The sequence below is a fragment of the Castor canadensis genome, chromosome 3 (genome assembly GCF_047511655.1).
Source record: "Castor canadensis chromosome 3, mCasCan1.hap1v2, whole genome shotgun sequence".
NCBI lineage: Eukaryota > Metazoa > Chordata > Mammalia > Rodentia > Castoridae > Castor > Castor canadensis.
The window spans coordinates 73,695,825-73,722,154 of NC_133388.1; the positions used below are offsets into that span (position 1 = coordinate 73,695,825).

At 35.4% G+C, this 26,330-nt stretch overlaps 1 protein-coding gene and 1 non-coding gene across 7 annotated transcripts in view; one reads left to right on the forward strand and one right to left on the reverse strand.

Annotated features, from left to right (window-relative positions):
• Hectd1 (HECT domain E3 ubiquitin protein ligase 1) overlaps positions 1-26,330 on the forward strand; it is an 84,734-nt gene that overhangs the window by 33,719 nt on the left and 24,685 nt on the right. For all 6 annotated transcript variants that reach the window (XM_020169740.2, XM_020169749.2, XM_020169756.2 and 3 more), the window contains exons 10-24: positions 406-580; positions 2,257-2,395; positions 2,589-2,759; positions 6,730-6,952; positions 8,038-8,301; positions 8,407-8,483; positions 12,292-12,426; positions 13,250-13,396; positions 14,524-14,618; positions 16,256-16,361; positions 18,923-19,057; positions 19,871-20,010; positions 20,570-20,893; positions 22,200-22,366; positions 22,449-22,625. In XM_020169740.2, coding sequence (XP_020025329.1) covers positions 406-580; positions 2,257-2,395; positions 2,589-2,759; positions 6,730-6,952; positions 8,038-8,301; positions 8,407-8,483; positions 12,292-12,426; positions 13,250-13,396; positions 14,524-14,618; positions 16,256-16,361; positions 18,923-19,057; positions 19,871-20,010; positions 20,570-20,893; positions 22,200-22,366; positions 22,449-22,625 — 2,475 coding nt within the window. The remainder of the gene's footprint in view (positions 1-405; positions 581-2,256; positions 2,396-2,588; positions 2,760-6,729; positions 6,953-8,037; positions 8,302-8,406; positions 8,484-12,291; positions 12,427-13,249; positions 13,397-14,523; positions 14,619-16,255; positions 16,362-18,922; positions 19,058-19,870; positions 20,011-20,569; positions 20,894-22,199; positions 22,367-22,448; positions 22,626-26,330) is intronic.
• Positions 11,214-11,345, reverse strand: LOC141422276 (small nucleolar RNA SNORA51). Its single transcript, XR_012446870.1, has one exon. It is a non-coding gene; the product is annotated as a small nucleolar RNA SNORA51 (small nucleolar RNA).

The following is a 26,330-nucleotide window of genomic DNA, read 5'->3' on the forward strand; positions in this document are numbered from 1 at the left end:
ATATATATTTTTTTTTTTTTTTTTTTTTTTTTTTTTTGGTGGAACTGGGTCTTGAATTCAGGGCCTACAACTTGAACCACACCACCAGCCCTTTTTTGTGTTGGGTTTTTTCGAGATAGGGTCTCACGAACCATTTGCCTGGGCTGGCTTGGAACTGCGATCCTTCTGATCTCTGCCTCCTGAGTAGCTAGGATTACAGGCATGAGCCACCGGTGCCTGGCTAAGGTGGGTATAGCTTAAGATTTTTTTTTCTTGGACTGGAGGCGTGACTCAAATGGTACAGCACTTGCCTTGGAAAACATGAACTCCTGAGTTCAAGCCACAATACCACTAAAAACAATTATATTTTTCTTGAAAGAAAATGTTTACAAAAAAATATTTCTTTGGATAATACTTTGTTTTCAGGTGATTGGATGTGTCCAGTTAATAAAGGAGATGATAAGAAGAAGAAAGATACAAACAAAGATGAAGAAGAATGTAATGAGCCCAAAGGAGATCCAGAAATGGCACCGATATACTTGAAAAGGTTATTGCCAGTGTTTGCACAAACATTTCAGCAAACTATGCTGCCTTCAATAAGGTAGTTATTCATAATATTTGTATCTGCTGGTTAAGTTATTCCAGTTATATGGTTTACTTATCTCTTTTCCAGAAGGATTTGAGGTTTATTTTAACATTTAAATGGTACTGTAAGAGTACAAATTAAGATGGAATAGGGAAAGTCATCTTTTCTTGTGATGATCTGTTTCAAAGAGAAAGTGTTTGAAAAATCCAGAGGATTAGATCCTTAACACACTTTTGTAGTTTTTAGAATATCAACTCACTGGAGAAGTCTTGTTACGTATAACAGATATACTTACTGAGCTCTAGAGATCTATTGATAGTTAGGGCCAGTGTGAGATGGTGACTAGAGGAATTGCAAATGAGACATGGCTTTTGCTTGCTGTGTCCTTACAGCCTTGTGAGGAAATGTGTAACTATCCAGAGTAGAGACGGCAGCTGAGGTGTATAAACAGCTCTTTGGGAATATAGATGATTTAACAAGCACTTGGTCTGAGCAAACTGGAGATTTTATGCAGAGGTTAGATTTAAGTTGTGGTTTAAGGCTACTTAACTGTTTTCCTAGGCGAACAGATTTGGAAGCATACATGGAGAATGGTGTGTGCTAGGACATGGAGACATGGATCAATTATCAGCAACTCCTGGTGGCCATTTCTGCCCATCTTTTGCCAATACTGTGGTCCAAGTTATCAGAGATTGTAGTTTGACTACTATAGTAGCCTTTTAGCTAGTCTTTCTGCTCTTCTTTTGGACCCCTCTATAATTCATATTAGACCAAATTATATTTTTAAGTTATAGTTATATTACATCACTCTCCTGTTTGAACCCTCCATAGTTTGATTGGCCATAAGTAAAACTCACCTCCTTAATTCTCAGGCTTTCAAGGTTTTACACAATCCCCAGCCAGCTCTCTGACCTCAATTAGTACTATCTGACCCCTGATCTATTGAACTTATAGTATACTAGCCTTCTTTCTGTTTTTGGAATACTTCAAGTACATCTCTCCCTTAAGACTTTTGTACTTGTTTCCATATGCTTAAAACTTTCTGTCCTCCAACTTTTGAATGGGTAGTTGCATCCAGTCATTTAGATTTCAGTTCAAATGTTACATCCACCAAAGTTTGTCTACCTAGTTTAAATTTACCTATAGGACACCTTTTATATCAGTTATGTTTTACTGTCTGCACAGTTTACACTCTGAAATTTTGCTTTTTTGTTTGTTTCCTCCCCTCTGAAATAAATATCATAAGTGGTGCTTTTGAGTATAGCTCTATTTCTATAAAACCAAGGAGGTGAAGAATAGGGTCTGAACATGTTTATACTGAATGAATGAGTGTTTTGTTAGCTATTGCAGGTGTTTTGATATCAGTAGAAAATATTTTATGTTTAGAAAGCTCAGTGAATAATGGTAAGAAGGTACCACCATGCTGGTCAAATGTAAAATTGAAAAGCACATTTAAGAAATTGTAACAATAACATCAGTTTTAAGTAGCCCAGCACGTTAACAGAAAATAAAACTATCTCAAAAATAAACATATATTGCTAGGACTGAGGATTAATTTTTTGTATTCTTTTATTAAGCATACTTTTTTTAGCACAGTGTTGGGTAATTTAGTTTTCATTAATGCATAGTTGGTTTTGGCTAGTTTTAGCTTCTTAACTTGCCTTCATAAAATTCTGTTTTTACTTCTCAAGGAAAGCAAGTCTTGCTCTAATCCGAAAAATGATTCATTTTTGCTCTGAAGCTCTGTTAAAAGAAGTTTGTGATTCTGATGTTGGTCACAATTTGCCTACAATACTAGTGGAAATCACTGCAGCTGTTCTTGATCAAGAGGTCAGTTTCCCATCCTTTCTGAACCTCCTGTAGCTTTAATTTCTTTAGATAGTAGTCAGTCAGATAGAAATTTTGTTCTAATTTCAGTAAGTAGATTGTACAGATTACTGTATTTGCCTGTCTAGCAACTAAACTTATTTTTAACATTTTCCCTTAATTTCCATGTTATCACATGCTCCTTTTTTCCCCCCAGGATGATGATGATGGCCACTTGCTTGCTTTGCAGATCATAAGGGATTTAGTAGATAAAGGTGGTGATATTTTTTTGGATCAGCTAGCCAGACTTGGTGTAATTAGCAAAGTGTCAACTTTGGCAGGTCCATCTTCTGATGATGAGAACGAAGAGGAGTCAAAACCAGAAAAAGTGAGTGGTCTTAATTGTAGTAGTGTCAGGAATAGGATTTTTTTTGAGGAATTATATTTTTAATTTATGATGGTTTTTGGCAAAACAATGCCAATCTTAAATAGCATCATATGTTTTTTAAATTGGTCCATTTTCTTTTTAAAATTTTTACTGATGTAATTTTAAATGTAAAGAAAAGTTGCAAAAATAGTTAAGTAGTATCAGAATCCCTCTTTCCACATTCACTAGTTATTAACATTTTGCCCTGTTTGCTTTATCATTTTCACAGGTGTGTATGTGTATGTGAGTGTGTGTGTGTGTGTGTGTGTGTGTGTGTGTGTACATTTTGAGAATATTACTTGAGGGTAAACTGGATATAGCATATCTCTTTTTATACCTAAATACTCCACCAAAAAAACACAGCACATTCTCATTTAGTCCCAGTTGGGCTTGAGATATACCTCAGTGGTATAATGCTTGCCTAATATGTATGAGGCCCTGGGTTTGATCCCCAGCACTGTGAGAAAAGAAAAAAAAAATCAGTTGTTTATATAAAAGTAGTATTTAATGCAAAGACTGCTCAAATTTTGCCATCGTCCTTAATGTCCTTTATAGTGTGTGGTTTTTTTTTTTTCAGTCCAGAATTCAGTCTGGAGCACATACTAACTACATTTAGTTATGTTCCTGAGAACTTTACAACAGTTTGTCAGCTTTTTTTTTTTTTTAATCTTTTATAGTCTTGTTGCTTTTGAAGGGGCAGACCAGTTTATTTGGACATTATTGATTTTTGATTGAATACTAGACATTATAATTTTATGGGTTTTCTTTTGTTTTTCTTTTGGTTGAGGGGGCAGAACTGGGGTTTGACCTGAGAGTCTCATGCTTGCAAGGCAAGTGGTCTACCCCTTAAGCCATGCCTGCCAACCTTAGACTGTCATCCTCCTACTTATGCTACCACAGCCAGCTAATTTGTTGAGATGGAGTCTCAATTAACTTACTGTTCAGGCTGTCCTCAAACTGTGATCCTTCTTAACTCTGCCTTCCAAGTTTCTGGGAGTATAGGTATTGCCTGGTATTTTTCTTTTCTTCTTTTTTTGTGTGGCGACTGGGGTTTTGAACTTGGCTTTGTGCTGGCAAAGCGGGGGCTCTACTGCTTGAGCGATGCCTCCAGTCCATTTTGCTGTAGTTATTTTGGAGATGTGTCTCTCATACTTTTTGCCTGGGATGGCTTGGAATCTTGATCCTCCTGATCTCAGCTTCCCACCTAAGGTTACAGGCATGAGCCACTGGCATCCAGCTCTTTTGGGTGGGTGGGTGGGTGGGTGGGTGGGTGGGTGTGTGTGTGTGTGTGTGTGTGTGTGTGTGTGTGTGTTACTGGAGTTTGAACTCAGGGCCTTGAGCTCAAAGTGGTAGGCAAGCACTCTACCACTTGAGCCACACCTCCAGCCCCAGCTAAAGAATGTTCAGTTGGCAGAGTAGCTCAATTGGTGGAGTATCTGCCTAGTTAAGTGAGGGGTCCTGAGTTCAACTCCCTATACCACCCCCCCCCCACCCAAGAAAAGAAGGAATGTTGAGGGCAAGCTGTTGCCTTTAGAAACAAATGAAATTCCTAATAGGCTTGTTTTAAAGCCTTACTTGAGTGGCTATAGAATAGCTTTCACTGTAAGGAAGTTTGCCCTATGATCCCTAATGCAGATTCCTTTGTGATTTTCACCAGCTACCCTGGTGAAACTTTTGATTTTAGCTGTTTAGAAAGCCCCCAGTATCCAGTCACCTTTACATGATCTCTGGGAATTGTTCACCCTGCAGCTTTCCAGTCATTCTTTACCCAGTCTTGTAGAGTTTCACTCTAGTACTCAATAGAAACCACTGCAGATCTTTTGCCTCTTAGCTCCCTAACTCTTCACTAAGCGTCTGTAGAGTCTATTGCTTTAACCACCTCAAATTCTGACCTCTATAACCCTAACCCGAAATTGTCTCCTTGTTTAAGGGCTCATTTTGTTTCCATTTTCTGAGGGTCACTTGAGGTCTTGTGTTGCCTGTTGTCCCATATTGGAACATACTTTATTCATATACTTTGTTAGTTTTTACATGTTCACTCTGGATATGAAAAGCTCTTGGTTCATTGTGCCTTAGAACAGAAATTCTTTTTTTTTTTTTCCCAGTACTGGGGATTGAATCCAGGGCTTCACCCCTGCTAGGCAAACACTGTATCATTTGAGTTACTTTCCTAGCCCTTTTGTTTGTTCTTGTTCTCTCTCTCTCTCTGCCTTGTTCTCTCCCTCCCTCCCTCCCCTTCTTGACTAACTGCCTGGACTGACCTTAAACCTCAATTCTTTCACCTTCTAAGTAGCTAGGATTACAGGTGTATACCACCACACATGACTGGAAATTCATTTGTTTAGAGAAATTCATAATGCTCATTTTTTGGTGAATACTCTCAATTTTTTTTTTTTTTCCACTGCTGGGGATTGAACTCAGGACCTTGCTTTCACATGCTAGGCAAGCACTGTATCACTGAGCTGTATTTCCAGCCCTTGCTTTTATGACACAGGGTCTTTCTGTGTAGCCCAGCAACTCATGATCCTCCCACTTCTGCCTCCTGAGTACTGGCGTTACAGGTATGCATGACTATGCACACCAATACTCTCAGTCTTTAAAAATGTTAATAAAACTTAGATCCTAGTCTGGGGTTTAAAATGTTCATAGGTTGATTTTGTTTATTTTTAATTGACACAATAATTATACACATGCAGTGTGATCATTTGATTTGTGTACACAATGTGTTATGGTAAATCAGGGTAATTAGCATTTTCATCATCTTAAGCATTTATCATTTCATTGTGTTGGGAATCCTTCAAACTCTTTAACTGGTTCAGTGAATTGTTGTAGACTATAGTCATCCTACTGTGCTGTAGAACATTAGAACTTGTTCTTCCTGACTAACTATTTTGATGCATGTTATTCAACTCCCCTTCTCCTTTCTAATTCTAAGCACCACTATGGTACTCTCTTTTTCCATGAGATAGCTACCTTTTTTTTTGGGGGGGGGGGCAGGGTTGGTGATACTAGGGTTTGAACTTAGGGCTTCACACTTGCAAAGCAGGTGCTTTACCACTTGAGCCACATCTCCAGTCCATTTTACTCTGGTTATGTGTAGATGGGGTCTTATGAACTGTTTACCTGGGCTGGCTTTGAACCAAAATCCTCCTGATCTCAGCCTCCCAAATAACTAGGATTAACAGACATAAGCCACTGGTGCCCAGTAGAGATAACTATTTTTGATACCACAGTGAGCAATGTGGTGTTTGTCTTTCTTCCCTGGCTTATTTCTCTTAATGTTCTGTGGCTCATGATGTGACAGGTGACAGGATTTCATAATACTACATTGTGTACATAGAGCAAATTTTATTTTTTTTGCAGTACTGGGGTTTGCACTCAGGGCCTCACACTTAGGCAAGTACTCTACCACTTGAGCCAGTTCATCAGCCCTTTTTTGTGTGGAGTATTTTTGAGGTAGAATCTTACCCACTTTTTGCGCAGTCTGGCCTCAAACCATGGTTACAGGGGTGAGCCACTGGCAGCTAGCAGTAATTTTTTTTTAAAAAGCTTCTTTGGCAATTCTGTTGCACTACATGATTTGAATACCATTGATTCTTTGTAGAAATCATAGCTAGGCTCAGAGATGTAATGGCTTACCAAGGTCTTAAGAGCATTAGCTAGATGTGTATAGAGCTCTAATCCATTGATCTTTACCACTATGTCTGAACACAACATAATTTAGGTCATTTATGTGATTTTTTTCTTAACAGTTTTAGAATTTACTTCTAATATTTAGCTATAGGTAATTAGTGGATCACAATGCATATTAAAGTATATATTGTGTTCAGGATGTTTAAATTCTAAGTTTGTTTCATAATCATGTTCTGTACTCATGAGTAATTGAAATAAAAATTATTTTCCACATTTCATTGAAAATTGTACACATTAGGAGGATGAACCTCAGGAAGATGCTAAAGAATTGCAACAAGGTAAACCCTATCATTGGAGAGACTGGTCAGTCATCAGGGGCAGGGACTGCTTATATATTTGGAGTGATGCAGCAGCCTTGGAATTATCTAACGGCAGTAATGGATGGTTCAGATTTATCTTGGATGGAAAGCTTGCCACCATGTATTCAAGTGGTAGTCCTGAAGGTGGATCGGATAGTTCAGGTAATATTTTCTTTCAATTAAAATACTTTCTTAGCTTTTACAGTTTGCTTATATTTTTGCTGCTGTTTTCATGGAAGTTACACATTTCATAAATATCTTTTTATTGTATGAGTCAAGGAATAGCACTGTAGCCACTTTTATCTCTCTAACGTTTTAGATAGAAGTGTTGCCTGTTTTCCACAGAATAGTAAATAGCATGGGTATGTTGCTGTCACAAGATACATCTTTTCTCAGAAGCTTTGCTTTTTTTTTTGCAAAAATTAGTCTGTAAAATTGCTTTTATGCCTGAACTTAAATAGATCAGACTAGTGACAAGCTACTAAGGAATAAAACTCTACTAATACTCATTTTATAGAATCTAGATTGTATAATGTAGTTTCTTTTTTTTTTTTTTTTTTAAACCCCGTTGTGGTACTGGGGATCAAATCCAGGCCTTACAAATGCTAGGCAAGCACTCTGCCATTGAGCTACATCCCCAGCCCCTATTAGGTAGATTCTGGTTTTTTTATTTGTGTGTGTGTGTGTGTGTGTGGTATTAGGGTTTGAACTCAGGGCCTCACACTTGCTATGCCGGTGCTCTACCACTTGAGCCACTCCTCCTGTTCTTTTTTGTGTTGGATGTTTTCTTTAAAAAAAATTTTTTTTTATTATCATATTATTGTTGTGCTGGGGGTGCATGGTGACATTTACCAAAGTTCTTAAATATATCATAATTTAATTCACCCCTTCCATCATTCTTCTTTATCTTCCTTTCCCCCATTGCTGGAATAGTTTCAGCAGGTCTCATTTTTCCATTGTCATACATGAGTAGGTAATATTCCACCACATTCACCCTCCTATGCCCTTTTCCTTATATCCGCCCCCTTTCTGCTGGTACCAACTGCCAGACTGTGTTGGGTATTTTGGAGTTAGGGTCTTGCAAACTGTTTGCCCAGGGTTGATTTCAAATGTCAGTCTTCCTGATTTCTGCCTTCTGAGTAGCTAGGATTACAGACATGAGTCAATGGCACCTGGCAATTTCTCTTTTTCAAATATGGAATACTTGAAAGAATTGTTGTTTTAAAACAAGTGTTTTGTCTTTATAGAAAGCAGAAGTGAGTTCTTAGAGAAGCTGCAAAGAGCTCGAGGGCAAGTGAAGCCATCTACTTCAAGTCAACCTCTACTCTCTGCACCGGGTCCCACTAAACTCACTGTAGGGAACTGGTCACTCACATGTTTGAAAGAAGGAGAAATTGCTATTCATAACTCTGATGGTCAGCAAGCTACAATATTGAAAGAAGATTTACCTGGTTTTGTTTTTGAATCTAATAGAGGAACCAAACATTCATTTACTGCAGAAACTTCTCTGGGTAAGTATGTGGCTATATAAGTTTAGCAGGTAAGAATAAATGAGTATGTTAAATTGTGTGCTGAAGTATATTCTGTGAAATGTTCTTTTGTTATCCATGCCCCAGGTTCAGAATTTGTGACTGGCTGGACTGGCAAACGAGGCAGAAAACTGAAATCCAAGTTGGAAAAAACAAAACAAAAGGTATATTTATGGGATGTGCTTTTTTCCCTCTTTTTTACACTGACTTGGTAAATTTCCAATGGTGGATTATAAGCATTGAAAAAATTGAGCGTATAACATAAGATTTCCAAATACGGCGTATTTTTTCCTTTGTTCATTATGTTTGTTGTGTGTATGTGTATGTCCTAAATACCAACATTAAAACCAAAGAAAAATAGAAATTAATAAGAAAAAGAATGAAATTTAAATTGTTTTAATTTTATCATTATTGTAAAGCCTTTAAACTCATACTGAGATTAATGGTAATTTTTTACTACAATGGGATTGAGAATGATCATTTTATTTTATAATCCAGATTTAATACTTTGCAGTAGTGCAATTTATAGTGCAATTTAACTGCTTGGTTCTGGATTCAAATCATTTTGATGCTTTGTTTAGTGGCCACCTTAGATTAAGTAACTCATTTAGAAATACTCAGTGACTGAGTGCTTGCCTAGCCATGCTCATGGCCCCGGGTTCCATCCGTACCACTCACTGCAAAGTAAGTGAATGTATGAACACATGAACCAGTACAGGGAGCAAATGCATTATTGGCTCTTGAAATTACATCATTGAGTTCATCATAATAATAGTTTTTTATTTTTGTTCATCATGTATCTACTGCTCTTTTAAATATGGCCTATATAAGTCCACTGTTATGTCAGTTGCTCTTGCATTTTTTCATATTTAAGCAAGAAGTTAAAGTCTCATAGTAGATTCAACATTTTCTAGTGATAGAAATGTTTATTTAACCTATAATGGTAATATGAAATTGTTTTTAAATATAGGATACTTGTAGGGATAAGATGAAGTGCTTGTAATTGATAATGGGTTTTATTTGCAGCCAGGTGTTTTGCTTTTGTTTTTTAATAAATGTATAAAGATGCTCATGTCTTCAGTTCTGTTGTGAGTGTGCTGTGATATCTAAAGGTATTTCTTGATGCTAGATTTTGAAAGAACTCAGCTTCAGTTTTTAAAACTGAATGTATGTTTTGTTCTATAGCTGTGTAAGTTGTTGGAGTGTGTAAGGCTAGAGAGATTCTTTCCAATTCAGAACATACTGAAAATATTTGAGAAATGTCTCATGCAGTTGAAGATAGCTGAAAGGAATTTGAGCTAAATATAGTTTTCATTATTCACAAAGTTTTGTCAGTTGTTATACATATAAAACTCATAACTTTCAAGATAACCTTATTCAGTGTATGTTGTTGAACTGTTAAATTGAAATGGCCAGTTGCACTGGCATGCCTGAACAAAACTGAAGTTCTTTTAGCACAAACATTGTTCCTGCACTGTATATCATAGTCTTTTTACCCTTAGAAAGTACACAGGCTTCAGCACTATGTTTGGAGGTATCTTTTTTTTTTTTTTTTTTTTTTTGCAGTATTGAGGTTTGAACTCAGGGCCTACACCTTGAGCCACCTCTTTTTTGTGATGGGTTTTTTTCGAGACGGGGTCTTGCTAACTTGCTAACCCAACTGTTTGAGGAATATCTTAAAATAGTGAAATTACCCAAAATAGTACAAAAATGTGTCACCTTTTTTGAACTGAGCTGGAAACGTGCATTTTGGACAACACAAATATTTCGTTGAGCTATGCATATCCACATGGGGCCATGAAAATGCTAGAAATACTGATTTTGAGGCTATAATTTTTATCAGACCATCATATTTGTAAATATGGAATCCTTGAATAATGATGAGCAACTGTAATTCCTTATAAAGCTGACTGCCACTCACCTATCTTAGGAGTTTCTTGGAATACCAAATACACATGAAGTATCTCTTAACTCATGCTTGAAACCAAACATGTTGCCAATTTCAGATTTTTCTAAATTTGCATGCTTATAATGAGATATCTTGTGGATGCTACTCAAGTCTAAACACAAAATTCATTTGTGGGTTGGACATGGATTCAATGGATGAGCATTTATGAGATCCCTGGGATCCATCCCCAGTACAGAAAAAAAAACAAAAAACAAAAGCCTCTATTTATATTTCATATACACCTTTTACATGTGGCCTGAAGGTAATTTTATGCAATATTTTAAATAAATAATTCTGTGCATGAAACAAAAGTTTCATGGTACACAATTTTCTGCTTGTGGCGTCATGTTGGTGCTTAAAAAGTTTCAGGTTTTGGGGCATTTTGTGTTTTAGGATCAGGGATACTTAACCTCTATGTTGTATAGACTAACCACATCTAGATTAATAAGACCTAAAATTTCATAATGCAAATGTAAAATCAATGAGAACGTTGTCTGAATCCTGTGTTTTTGTTTTCTTAAAAAAAAAGCACTTTTTTTGGCAGAGCTGAGGTTCAAACCCTGGGCCTTTTACACACTTAGGCAGCACTCTATCATCAAGTACATCCCCAGTCCTCAATTTACTTTGACTTAAAATTAGTAGTAAGTCAGTGATGGGTTGACTATCACTATACTGTTTATAGTATACTTTAGGTAAATTTTTTTTTATTTGTTTGTTTTGGTGGTACTTGGGCTTGTACTCAGGGCTTTCATGCTTGCAAAGTATGTGCTGTACAGCTGAGCTACACTTCCAGTCCTAAGTAAAAATAATTTCAGTGATTAGGGTTTTTGGCTCATTTTTGGCAGTACTGGATTTTGAACTCAGATTCTCACTCATGCTTCATCACTTGAGCCATGCCCCCAACCCTTTAGCTATTAGTTTGTTTGTTTGTTTTTTCTTCCCTACCCTGTATCTTCCTGTTTATAATATATACCAGGCACAGGGCCTTGGCTGAGGTGTATATGGGGTAAATTTACTTTTCCCCCTCTTTCTGTACAGTCAGTATAAGAACACAGCCTGTGGTAAGCACCAGGAGACCCCTTTAACTATTTGGTTTTTTGTTTGTTTATTTATTTTTGCGGTACTGGAGTTGGAACTCAAGGCCTATACCTTGAGCCACTCCACCAGCCCTTTTTCGTGAAGGGCTTTTTAAGAGATATGGTCTTGTGAACTATCTGTCTGGGCTGACATTGAACTGCGATACCCTGATCTCTGCCTCCTGAGTAGCTAGAATTATAGGTGTGAGCCACCAGCACTTGGCTAACTATTAGTTTTAACTTCAGCTTTATTAATTAATGCTGTTTCTCAGAAGTTGTCTGCTATCTTTAATTCTGAAGGACATAACAAAATAGAAGAAGAAGTTAATCTTTTGTAGATTTTATAAGTTTATTTTAAAGGAGATAAGTACTTATTTGGCATATAAGTATAAAGTTTAAATAACCAAAAACTAAAATTGTCATTTTAATAAATACTTAAAGTCTACTAGCATATCTTTTAAACCATTAGAACCTATAATATATATAAATAAGAGTAGGAACTTTTTTTGGAAGTTGTTATGGCACAAACACCTTTTTTTGTTTGTTTGTTGTGGTACTGGGAATTAAACCTAGGGCCTCGCACATGCTAGGCAGTCTCCCACTGAGCTATTTCCCTAGTTCCAAAAACCTTTCTTTTTTTCTGATGGGACTGTGGTTTGAACTCAGGGCTTCACGCTTACAAAGCAGGCACTCTACCACATGAGCCACACCTCCAGTCTGTTTTGCTCTGGTTATTTTGGAGATGGAGTCTCATAAACTTTTTGCCCAGATTGGCCATGAATCTCAATCCTACAGATCTCAGCCTCTGAAATAGGTAGAATTATAGTCATGAGCCACCGCACCTGTCAAAAATATTTCTTAATGGTGTGTACATGCACATATAAGGGAAGAATTGGCCTAATTGTTAATTGTAGTGAATATTAACATTTTCTTTGTCTGTTTTGATAGGTACGAACGATGGCTCGAGATTTGTATGATGACCACTTTAAAGCTGTTGAAAGCATGCCTCGTGGAGTAGTGGTAACACTCAGAAACATAGCAACTCAGTTAGAGTCATCTTGGGAACTTCATACAAATAGACAAGTATGTCAAGCGCTTTCTCACTCTCTTTCTCTCTCTTTGGAGATTGGGTCTTTAACTAAGTAGTCAGGCTAACTCGAAACTTAGAATTTTCTTCCTTGGCTTCCCTGGTGCTGGGCTTACAGATGGGTTCCACCGTGGCTGGCTGATGTTTTATTATGGTGACTTTTGACTGTTTGGTTTTGTGAGGCACACTGAATTTTAGTTTAGTTCCCTGGTGTTCTTTATGTTCTGGGTTTTGAGTAGAGGGTCAGCAAATTATGAATCACAAACCAAATGTGGTCTGCCACCAGCTTTTTATAGCTTTGTGAGACAAGAATAGTTTTTGTATTTTAAAATGATTGAGGAATCAGAAGAGTATTTCATGGCACATGAAAATCCTTGTCATAAAAAATTCATTGAACATGCACTTGCTTATTCATTTTTGGATTTTCTGTGACTGCTTTTGTGTTACAGCAGCAGGTTTCAGAAACTGTATGTCCTGTAAATCGTAAAGTATTTATAGTGGACCCTTTACAAAAAACTTTATTGGACTATGTTAGAGTTAATTTGCTTAAATAATTTAAACTTTCAATTTTGTTTAATATTTTCTTTTCTTTTTTGGTGGTACTGGAGTTTGAATTCAGAGCCTCACACTTACACTTCCCACTCTGCCAGCCTAAGCTGGTTCTGCATCTTTATCCTCCTGATCTCTGCCCACTGACTGGCTTGGATTAAGTATAAGTGTGAGGCACTGGTGCCTGGCTTTAAGTTATTTTCATGATAATCAGTGTTCTGATAAGCTATTTTAATGGCTGTGTTCTTTTTTTTTTTAATTGTCTTTTAGTGTATTGAAGGTGAGAACACTTGGCGAGATTTAATGAAGACAGCTTTAGAAAACCTAATTGTACTTTTGAAGGATGAAAATACAATTTCACCATATGAAATGTGCAGTAGTGGTTTAGTCCAAGCACTTCTTACTGTTTTAAACAATGTAAGTTTTAAAATACTAGAGAACAAAAGTATAATATAGTTTTAAAAGTTGTTCGTGGCTACCCTTTTGATAGAGTGATTTTTAATTTGTTTTGAAAATGAATATTTAAAAACTGACTAAATGGGTTTTTTTTGAGGTACTGTGGTTTAGACTCAGGGCCCACACTTTGAGCCACTCCACCAGACCTTTTTTGTGTTAGGTATTTTTGAGATAGGGTCTTGCGGAATTAATTGCCCGGGGCTGGCTTCGAACTGCGATCCTCCTGATCTCTGCCTCCTGAGTAGCAAGGATTACAGGCGTGAGCCACCAGTGCCTGGCTCTAACTAAATGTTAATATTTCTAATTTCTCTGTCCTTTAAGCAATTGAATCAAATAATTAATTAAATAACTTAATTTCGCTGTTCTATTTCCTCATAAGTTACATAAAATAGAATAAGTTTTAAGTACCTAAGTTATATACATGAAATTAATTTTTGAACAACGAAAGTTTAGGAAGTTCATGTGAATATTTGGCAAGTATAGCCTTATTTTTTAATTATAATTAATCTACCTTAAATATATCTTTTTTGTAGTAAAAAATGTTTTCCTTTATTTTAATGGAGAAATGTTTTTTCCTGTTTCAGTTGTTACTGTTTTAATTTGTTGATATAAATATTTGTATGTGGTGATTAACTTTACTGAGTCTTTTAATTTATTTTTCAAGAATTTTACTATTTGCATTTATTCCCATTTACAAAAGTCACAGTGCTGTGTGACATTGGATTACTCATTAATATCTATGAAATCTTGGTGTAGATCTATCAGTTTTTTTTTTTCTCATACTCAATGAAGTAAATAGTACTGTACAAATGGACAGTGTTCATTTTCATATAACATGAAATCATTTGCATACTTTGGGAAACACTGATGGAACAGCACACTTGCTTGAAGAAGGAAGAAAACCTGTTAGCTTTGCCTAGTAACTGCACAGTAACAAAGAATTTTGATTGAAAGATGAAGTGATTAATGATTTTACTTAAATTGTATTGATTATTTTCAATCTATTAATACTTATGTTTCATGAGTTTCTGATAAATTTCAGTAAGATCTATAAAAACTTGTTTTTTCTACTACTTGTTTTTCTTTAGAGCATGGATTTGGATATGAAGCAAGATTGTAGTCAACTGGTAGAAAGAATAAATGTCTTCAAAACAGCCTTTAGTGAAAATGAAGATGATGAAAGGTAAAACCCAAAGGCTGGGCGTATATACTGATGTATTTAGTATATGCAAGGTCTTTGGTTCAATACTCAGCACCCAAACCCAAACACAGCACAAACCCTATATATAGATATATATATATATTTTTTTTAATTTGATGTTTGTAATATTTGCTCTGGTTGTGTACTTCCTTAAAATAGTCTGAACACAAAAAAAACTTATTCAATGAAAATGTCGCTTATTATATAAATGTATAAGGGGAAATTTTGACATATTTTATTAATCTGTTAGAATAAAAGAGAATGATTTAAATTTTACACGTTTGAAGAATACAGCTAATCAAGTAGTTTGAAGTACATGCCTATTTAACATAGAGTTAAGCTTCATAGCAAGTGTGAGGCCAGCTCATATACCTGAGCTGTATTAACAAGACCTGTTTCAAAAACAATTTTAAAAAGTTGAAAATGAATGTAGTTCAACACTGGCTAAATTTAATTTGATGATATTAAATAATAATTACTCCTTTTTAGAGACACATGGTTAGACAGTTTCTGGATGAAATGATGTGCTTTTCTATCATTTTCTTCAAAATGTATGGGAAGGAGAGTCCTGTCCAACAGATTGGTCACTGAGACTGAATTGCTGAAACTAGGTCTTTAGTTGGTGAGGGTACATCACTATACTGTTTTACCAACTTTTGAATGTGATGGATTTTTAAATAATAAAGGAAATTTGACCAGTTTGATTTCTAATAACTATGAATACTTATTGTATCTTTTTTGTTGGTACTAAGGATTGTACCCAGGGCCTCACATATGCTCTGCCTCTTGAGTAACACCCAAAACCGCACCCCCCTCCTTTTTTTTTTTTTTTGGTATTTTGTTTCTGGGATAGTGTCTTGCTGACATTGCTTGGGTTGGCTTCGAACTTGTAGTCCTCCTGCTCCACCTCTCAAGTAACTGAGATTATAAGTATGAGCCATCACACCCAGCCTATTGTGTTTTTAAGTGGTATTACTGTATTAAGTATTATGGATGACTTTTTAAAGTTTTGGTTTTTTTTTTTTTGGTGATACTGGGGCTTGAACTCAGGGCCTACGCCTTGAGCTACTTCACCAGCTCTTATTTGTGATGGAGTTTTTTTTGAGATAGGGTCTCATGAACTATTTGTCCAGGCTGGCTTTGAATCATGATCCTCCTGATCTCTGTCTCCTTACTAGTGAGGATTAAGGGATGAGCCACCAGTGTCTGGCTTTTTTAAAGGTTCTTGATCATATCTTCCAGTTATTTTTCGAAAGATGTTACTTGAGTTTGTACCTTTATAATGTGTGATACCCCTGCCACTAAATATTTTCATTTTCCAGACTTTGCCACTTTATGTTATTTTTATGTAACAAATATAATAAAATTGTTTAAATGTTAAAAGATTAAAAATTATATCCACTTTGGATGCAATTGCTAATTTTATTATGAAAATCAAATACTATATTCTTAAGTGGAGATTGAGTTATGAGAGTATCTCTGACTGCTCAGAAATATACGAAATTAAATGTCTTTGCATGCAAGAAGAAAGCAGAGGACAATGTGAGGTTGGTTGCAATTTCTGCATGAACATGTACATGCAATTATACAAAAGTTGTTAATTATTTTTCTCTTTACAGTCGACCAGCAGTTGCATTAATTCGAAAGTTAATAGCTGTGCTAGAATCAATTGAGCGACTACCTCTTCACTTGTATGATACACCAGGATCTACATACAACCTTCAGGTAACCATGAAAAATGTAGCTAGTATAGATGAAGGCTCCAGGGAACAGTGATATACTTTTCTTTAAAAAACAAAAAAGGCACCCAAATCTTTCCTTTTACACTGGATTAAAATAAGAATATTCCTGCTTTATATCTATATCTGTATCTTTTTTTTTTTTTTTTTGCAGTACTGAGTTTTGGACTCAGGGCCTTGTTCTTGCTGGGCAGGTTCTCTACTACTTGAGCCATACCCCCCCACACACCCCTTTTGTGCTTGTTTTTTAAAATTATTTATTTAGTTATTATTATTTTTAATAGGTAGGGTCTTACATTTTCACCAAGGGCTGGCCTTAGACTTCCTTTCTCCTACCTATGACCTCCTGCAACCTGGGAGTGTGATACCGTATCTGGCTTACTCGTTGAGAGGAGAGCCTTGATAACTTTTTGCCCAGGCTAGCTTTGAACTACAGTCCTCCCAGTTTCTACCTCCTGAATAGCTAGCATTGCAGGAGTGAGCCAGTTAATTCTGCTTAATCTTTAAGTTAAGATGTTAGTTTAAATACTATTTGATTGATTTTTTTAATGACTCTTAACGGTACTGGTATTTCAGATCTATATTACTTGATCACTGGCACAAATGAAATTTATTCTTGTAATAAGTATTAGAAGTAATAAGTCATATTTGATAGATCATAAGGAGGAAACGATATTTTGTCAGTGGAAAAATCAGACAAAAGATTTCCTGTTGTGGAACTGTGACTTGAGTCCTGTCCTAGTCTAACTGGTCTGCTATAACAAAATACTTACAGATTTATAAACACCATAAATTTAGTGCCTTCAGTACTGGAGACTCCAAAGTCCTAGCCAAGGAGCCAACAGATTTGGTATCTGGTGTGGGCCTATTCCTAACTGTGCTCCTACATGCTAGAAAGGGATGAACAAGCATCTTCAGGTTTCTTTTATAAGGGCACAATACCATTGCTGAGGTTTTCACCTTTGTGACCCAGTCACCTCCCAATGTCCGCAGATCCCCATTCCACTGCGTTGGATGTTAGGTTACAGTATATATCAATGGGATGGGGGTACAGACATTCTATAACAAGGCCCTTGTGTGTGTGTGTCAAAACATGAAGAATGTGAAAATATTTTAAACAGGTTTTTTTCATGTCTTTGTCATTGTTTAGAGCCATATGACCTAAGCCTGTGCTATTTCTATTGATCACATGGTTTTGTAGCCTGTTTTCTCCTCATTTTGTATATATATAGAGAGAAAGAGATATATAAATATACCTAGATATATATATATATATATATCTTCCTTTATGTATTCTTACTTGTTACATTGTTATTTTATTTATTTATTTATTTTTTGCTAATACCTAGGATCTAGATGTGAATAAACAAAACAAACTTTTTGCTGCTAATATTCTAGCCCACATCTTTACCATATCTTCTGTGGGTTACTTCATTATTTCCTAGCAGGCTCTTCTGCTTTGATGGCACTGGGGTTTGAACTCAGGGTCTCAGGCTTGCTAGGCATGTGCTCTACAAGTTGAGCTACTCCACCAGCCCCTTTTGAATCTTATCTTTATTCAACTTATTCTATATTCCATGTATGGAATAGCTTCTCTTAAATATATTCTTTAATAAGTCACTAAGGATTTATATTTGCCAAAACCATACCTACTGAAAGCAAGCAAAACTTGCTATAACCCTGAGAACCCAAACAGTGTTACCAAAGCCACTAGACTCCCAAAACTGCAGAGCTTATCCAGGAAGTTGCAGTGCAGTTGATATACCTCACATGGCATAAAATATTTTAAAAGATGAAGAAGGCTACTTTGTGTTTTGTTCAAACAGAATAAGGAGCAAGACTGGTGTATCCTTTTTAGGCTTTATCCTTGGTAAGTGAATGAGTTGGAGAATAGTCTCAAAGACTGGAAATTGATTTACTTATATAGTTCTAGGGTGCCAACATCTTTTATTGTGCACTTTTTATTTCAGGAGATTGTATAAGATCCAAAGACAGGAAGGCCAGGAATATGCCCTCTGATGATTTTGCAGTTTAAAATGATACCAAAATGCACATATAAATATTTGATAATGTTAGCCAGGCACCAGTGGCTCTCTAATTCAAGAGGCAATGATCAGGGGTTTGATGTTCAAGACCAGATCCCCCCTACCCCAGAAAAAGACCTTATCTCAAAAACACTTAACACAAAAAGGGACTTGGAGAGTGCCGCCTAGCAAGTGTGAGATCCTGAGCTGAAACCTCAGTACCACCACCACAAAAAAATTTAACCCGGAAAATGATGTTATATATTTAATACTGCTGAAGTGTTTTACAATGGTTTTATTTACATTATGCATATTTTAAGTCATTTAGAAATTCTAGCAAGTTAAGAGAGAGGCACTGTCACTTACTCAAGTGGACCTTTTTACAAAAACATTTATTAACATTGATCATTCCATTATGATGATACTTTGTAAATCTTGTGATCATGGATATAATTTGTGACATATTTGCAGTCTTTAAGAAAAAATATGGTATTCCTGAAGAATTTTGATCATTTCTGTCTAGATACTCACAAGAAGATTACGATTTCGGTTGGAACGTGCACCTGGTGAAACTGCATTGATAGATCGAACCGGCAGAATGTTGAAGATGGAACCCTTAGCTACTGTTGAATCTCTGGAGCAGTATCTCTTGAAAATGGTGAGCTTTTGTCTGGAAAGGCATGATGAAATAAGCATTCTCTGCTGTGGGTTAGCCCTTTAAAATAGTAGTTTGGGAAGTGTGTATCCAGAGTACAATAATATTCCATTCTTAGGACTGTTATTATCATATACACTTCAGATATCTTCTATATAAAGATGTTTGTAGTTATTTGTAATATTGAAATACTAAAGAATACCTTAGTTCTGATCAATAAAGGAATACATAAAGGAGTGAGTAATTTAATTTTAATAAAATTTAAATATTTTAATGAACAGATGATAATTACGTCTATTAATTTGAATACTATAGGTATTAAAATTTATAAACCCATGAAAACAGAAAAATGTACACTATGATCAGGTATTTATTGTATGATCAAGGCTTTGTCCATTGAAATGATAAACTAAAGAAATAATCTGGGAATGTGGCTCAGTGATGGAGTAGTTGCCTAGGAGATAGATATCAGGCTGTGGGACTGATCCCCAGCATGGCACGCGCGCGCACACACACACACACACACACACACACACACAAAAAAACAATAAAAATTAATAGTGAATGCTTTGGTTGTGGGACTTTTATTTTTTTATATAGTTGTTTTTTTGTGCTTTGGAGAAGGGATCCTTTTGCAGGTATTTCTAGGCAGGTGCTCTACCACTTAAGCCACTCTTCCAGCCCTTTTTCAAGTATTTCTAAATGAGAATTTGTTGTAGTAACACAATTGACCTTAAAAAGATAGGGAATAAGTGGCTAATGTGCTTGAAAGTAGTATTATTAATGTGAATGTCTTCCATATTGACTTTGGTTTAGGTAGCAAAGCAGTGGTATGATTTTGACCGATCCTCATTTGTTTTTGTTCGAAAATTAAGAGAAGGCCAAAATTTTATATTTCGGCACCAGCATGATTTTGATGAAAATGGAATCATTTACTGGATTGGGACAAATGCAAAGTAAGTCATTCTAAATAGAATAGAGTGACAGTGTTCATCTGGAAAAGAAATCTGTGTAGTCTAGAGTTTAAGGAATTTGTCTTATGGGTTAAATTTAATATAATTCAAATTACTTTTCTTTCTTTTTTTTTTTATTTTTTATTTTTCTTTTATTATTCATATGTGCATACAAGGCTTGGTTCATTTCTCCCCACTGCCCCCACCCCCTCCCTTACCACCCACTCTGCCCCCTCCCTCTCCCCCCCCCAATACCCAGCAGAAACTATTTTGCCCTTATTTCTAATTTTGTTGTAGAGAGAGTATAAGCAATAATAGGAAGGAACAAGAATTTTTGCTGGTTGAGATAAGGATAGCTATACAGGGCATTGACTCACATTGATTTCCTGCGCGTGGGTGTTACCTTCTAGGTTAATCAAATTACTTTTCATGATAAAAAAATGCCGTTAAGTTGCTAATTGTAGAATTTTATTTAAATTCACATAATTTTATATTTAAAAACTAATATGAACAAATTAAATTGCTTTAACATAGTTAATTTCTAATTTTTATTTTTGTATAGAACTGCATATGAATGGGTAAATCCTGCTGCTTATGGACTTGTAGTAGTAACATCATCAGAAGGAAGAAATCTACCATACGGTCGCTTAGAAGACATACTAAGTCGTGATAATTCAGCTTTAAATTGTCATAGCAATGATGATAAGAACGCCTGGTTTGCCATTGATTTGGGTCTCTGGGTGATACCCTCAGCATATACACTTCGTCATGCTCGTGGTTATGGAAGGTCTGCACTGAGAAATTGGGTTTTCCAGGTATCCAAAGATGGACAGAACTGGACTTCTTTGTATACCCATGTTGATGACTGCAGTCTCAACGAACCAGGGTTAGTTGAGGAATCTTTGCAAATTGAAAAACTCATAAAAGAGCTTTGTTTATTTTTATAATTGTATACTGTAGAGTTCTCGTCTCTTTGTGAAATACTGAAACAAGTTACTCCTTCTTAAATCACTTGGTCTGTAGTTTAGGCACTGACACTTTGAAATACTTGCTTTACTGAAATTTTGTCAGAAAGTTTAAGTTAAATAATAAATAGAAAGCTGATCATAGTTATTTTTAAAATATTTGGGTGTGTATATAGCACACAAATGGAAACAAAAAATAGAATTAGTTTTTTTATAAACATATAGTCACATAATACATGTGAATGTTTAATAAATTAACACTGAGTGGCTATTGCTGTTTATAGAATTATGACTGGCTTAAAATTTTAGTGGGACTGGAGTTTGAATTCAGGGCTTTGCACTTTCAAAGCAGGCATTCTACTGGTTGAGCTACATACGCCTCCAGCTGATTTTGCTGTGGTTATTTTGGATATGGGATCTCTTGAACTATTTGCCTGAGCTGTCTTAGAACAGAGATCCTCCTGATCTCAGCCTCCCAAGTAGGATGACAGGCATGAGCCGCCAGTACCTGGCTAAATTTTCTTTCCCTTTCTTTTTTAATCTCTTCCTATTTTTTTTTTTATTTGTTGTCGTTCTCATAATTCTACCATACGTCTTGCACACAGTGGGCAAGCACTCTGCAACTAAAGCTAAACCACAGCCTACATCATATATTATTCAATAATGATATTCCTTAAAAAATAGTTTTTTTTTTTTATTTGGTGGGGAGAGAAGTACTGTTGCTGGACCTTGGGACCTTGCACTTTCTAGACAAGTGCTCTTCCATTTGAGCCATGCCTCCAGCACTTTATGTGGTATGTTTCAAGGGGCAGAATAAAGAGCTAAATGGCTTCCTGCATTTGATATATTATGAACAGAGCTTCCTATCATTGGGATTAATAGGTAATACTCTAGCTTTTTAAGCTTTAAAGTTAAAAAATTTTAATTCATCATTTAAAACTTTGCAAGAATTTAAAACTTTTTTTCTTAAAAGAGTATTTCCCTTGCAAATTTTATCAGTATTAATTAAATCATTTAGTATTATGAATCAAATTAATATATATTTAAACATTTCATTTTTAACGTTTTCATGTTTTTTTCTTTAATTGGTTTCTTGATTCTTAAATTGTTGAGTGTATATGAAAGTTAGTTTATTTTTCCTAAGTTCTCTATTTCAGAATTCTTTTCCACTTTGAACATCTTTTTCATCTGTTTTAAAACTTTTTTTTTTTGCAAACACTTTTATAGGTCAACTGCAACCTGGCCTCTTGATCCACCAAAGGATGAAAAACAAGGGTGGCGACACGTGAGAATTAAACAGATGGGGAAGAATGCTAGTGGTCAAACACACTACCTCTCACTATCTGGATTTGAACTTTATGGCACTGTAAATGGAGTATGTGAAGATCAGCTAGGTAAGGACAGAATATGCTTATTTCCTAACTTACATTTCTAAAATGGGATTTTGTTTATATTTCTCTATTTACTATCATACAGGAAAAGCAGCTAAGGAAGCAGAAGCTAATCTTAGAAGACAGAGACGTCTAGTACGCTCACAAGTTCTGAAATACATGGTTCCAGGAGCACGTGTTATCAGAGGCCTTGATTGGAAATGGCGAGACCAGGATGGCAGCCCACAGGGAGAAGGCACTGTAACAGGAGAACTACACAATGGTGAGTAGGTGCTTAGCACTTGTAATGTGGAAACCAAGAACTTAAGTGATAAAAGGTTTTTCTTTTATCTAGGGATAAATTACAAATTACATGAATAAGTCATAACTATGGAGAAGAATTGCTAATAATTTTATATTAAAACTGAGAAAAAAACTTTTAAAAATAAGGGAAATTTTTTAATTCTTAGATTTTGACTACAAACTTTTTGTATATCTATCTATCTATATTTGTTTTGTTTAGTTTTTTGGTACTGAGTGAACCCAGGGACTCTTCTATGCTAGGCAAATGCTCTACCACTTGAGCCGTGCCCCAACCTTTTTTGTCTGTATTTTGTTTTTAAGGTAGGTTGCTAACTTTTCCCAATAGGCATGTATCACGTTCTGGCCTTTTATTTTTTGGTGGCATGGGGTTTGAACTCAGGGCCTCACACTTGCTAGGCTGGTGCTCTTACTGCTTGAGCCACTCTGCCAGCCCATTACTGGGGTTTTAATTCAGGACCTTGCCCTTGCCAGGCAGATATTATACCAAGTGAGCCATACCTACAGCCCTTTTTGCTTTTAAGTATTTTTTGAATAGTTACATTTATACTTGGGATGACATAGACCACAATTCTCCTGTATCTGCTTCTGGAATCACTGGAATGACATGTACACCAGCATACCCATCTTTTATTGGTTGAGATGGGGTCTCAATAATGTTTCGCTGGGCTGGCCTTAAATTGTGATCCTCCTGATCTTTACCTCCCAAGTAGTTAGGATTACAGGCAGGAGCCACCATGCCTTTTTGGATTTTTTGGTTTTTTGGTGGTGGTACTGGGATTTGAACTTGGGGCTTCCTGCTTACCAGGCATAATTTCTGCTGCTTGAGCAATTCTTCTGGCTACCTTTTTGGATTTTAAGACAGGGTCTCAGCCTGTGTTGCCTAGGCTGTCCTTAAACTAACATCCTCCTGCCTGAACCTTCCAAGTGCTAGGATTACAGGCAAGCCTATCACACTCAGCTAATTTTAGGGATTTTTTTTTTTCTTTTTGTGATGGAACTGGGGTTTGAATTCATAGCTTTGTGCTTACAAAGCAGGTATGCTACTGTTCAAGCCACATCTCCAGTCCATTTTGTTCTGGTTATTTTGGAGATAGGGTCTCAAAATTATTTGTGTGGCTTGGCCTCTAACTGTGATCCTCCCAATCTCAGCCTTCCAAGTAGCTAGGATTACAGGTGTGAGGTGCCCCACCTACTTTTAATTTCTTATAGTTTATTTTGTTAATCTGTTTTTAATCAGGCAATAATTTTTACTGTATTTAAAACATATACAAAAAATGGATTGTTTGCACTTACTTTTCAGTGAAGCATAGAACAAGAGACATGGCCTCTATCTTTTAGTAGATAACAATTATTTTACAGTGTTTCTTAGTCTACGAGTTTTTTTTTGAGGAAGTTTAAACTTCATGCTTAATAAGACTTGGTGTGTAAATCATGGTCTTTTTTAACCTTTGATGCTATAGGTTTTAGCAAAATTCTTAAGTAATACCCACTTAATTTTTATTTATTTTTTTGTAGTGGTCTAGTGCTTGAATTCAGGGCCCTGCACTTGCTAGGCAAGTGCTCTACCACTGGAGCCACGCCTCCATTCCCTCCAAGTTAATAAATTGCTATTAATTCCCAAAGCAATGATAGTGACTGATTTTTTTCCTTATCACTAAAAAGCTGATTTATTATTGAAGGATTTGCCTCAACAGCAATGGGTTCATTCCTATCAATGCTAGCATTAAAAAAAAGCAAAATGGTTATATTTTCAACTTAGATTAAATATTAATGAGCTATAATAATAGTGACAGTGCTAAAATAATTTGTGTTTAATTTTGTAATATATTTATGTTTTATTTGAGAAAGGCATTTATTTATCTAAATAACCCTATGATTTATTGCTTTTAAGATTGTATTCCTTGCATTAATTACCACATTAGTGAATTTATTTATGTAGCATTGAACTCTAATTAAATTGCTGACAATCAAAGCTGGTTTACAGTGAGGTAAAATTTATAAATACCAATGACAGTTGAGATGATAATAGTACCATTCAACTTAAAAGTTTATTTTTTATTTATTTATTTTTTTTTTTTTCATTTTTCTTTTATTATTCATATGTGCATACAAGGCTTGGTTTATTTCTCCCCCCTGCCCCCACCCCTTAAAAGTTTAAAATGTTCCTATTTTAGGCCTTTGCTATTTTTATTGAGTTAATATTCTGTCTCTCAAACTGTTTTGACCTTGAGGCATATGACTATGAGTAGGAGAGTTAGGGATATGTGAATACAGGTTACTTTTCTCTGGATGGAGTCAACCTAAGATTATTGACTTCATCTCCGAATTTAGCATTCAAGAAAAGCCTGTTTTTGTTATTCTTACAAATGTAGAGATTCAGTTTTGGCTTTTATGTTAGAGAAGATTCTTTTCTTTCAAATATAGAAAGATATGTAGGCCAACCGTATCTAACAATGGCTAATCTTTACTAACTCTGTCTTTTTTTAACTATCCTTTGGACACTAGAGAAGTTGAGAGTTCTACAACTATACACTTGGGGATACTTTGTATTTATTCTTTCTTATTTCTGATACCAATTTAAATACATTCTCAACCCTTATACGTTTTTTAGTATTTTTCCCATGTTGCATCAAGTATATTACCTTTCTGAAGAATCTGTGTGTTGGTAGACAATTCATGTATTTATTTATTCCACCAATATGTCAAGGTATTTTATTAAAAATCAGATATTCAGTGGTCAAGAAAACCCTTGGTCCCCTGTCTTCTTAGTGAAACAAATAAACATGCAATTACAAATTTTGATAAGTGCTGTGGAATAAATTACCGTTATAGTTTTGGGCCAATTATTGCAATATAAAACTCAGTTTTATTTGGGATTGGGATATGTTTTTGAACCTTTTGCTTTTTTCACACTTTTCTTTGTAGCAAAAGCGATAGTAAAATACTGGTTATTTCTGCATACAGAATAAATTGAAGCAATTGAAGTCACATCTAAGCTTCTTATGTAGATTTGGGGCAGTCAGTTTTCCTTTCAAAGAACTCATATGCAGATAATCCCTACAGGTAATTCAGTGTTACTTACACATTCTGAACTACATCATGAACATATATGAATTTGGTGGAAGGGTGGTTATAAATCTGAGTATACCAGTGTGTGTGTTTGCTGGAGCTTGCATCCTGTGCATGTGTGGTGAAGTACTTTTAAACTTTATAAAAAGCTTGTTATACTTCAAAAAAATAATTTTTTATGTTTTGTGTTTTTTCCATGAAGTAGTTAACTTACAGCCCTAAAATAAGATTGTGAAACTTTTATTAATTTATTTTCTAATGGGAAATTTATTTTTTACTTTTGGCATTTTATTACCTTTTTTTAAAAAAATAGCATTTTCCAAGTATAAGTAAATATAGATTGAATATCATTATGCTCATTTGTTCTTTATGTTATTAGTTTTAGTCTAATAAAAGACCTCAGTGTGCTTTTGAAAGTTTGTTTTAAAATTTTTCTGTGCTTATTCAGTTTTATTAAGCTTAATCATAAGAGAATCAATTAACCACTGAACTTTGAGAACACAACCGAAATGCTAACTTAGTATTTTATTTGAGCTAGTAACCTAAAATTTCTACAAGTGATGTAAGAATATTTTATCTGTTATTTAGAGAGTTT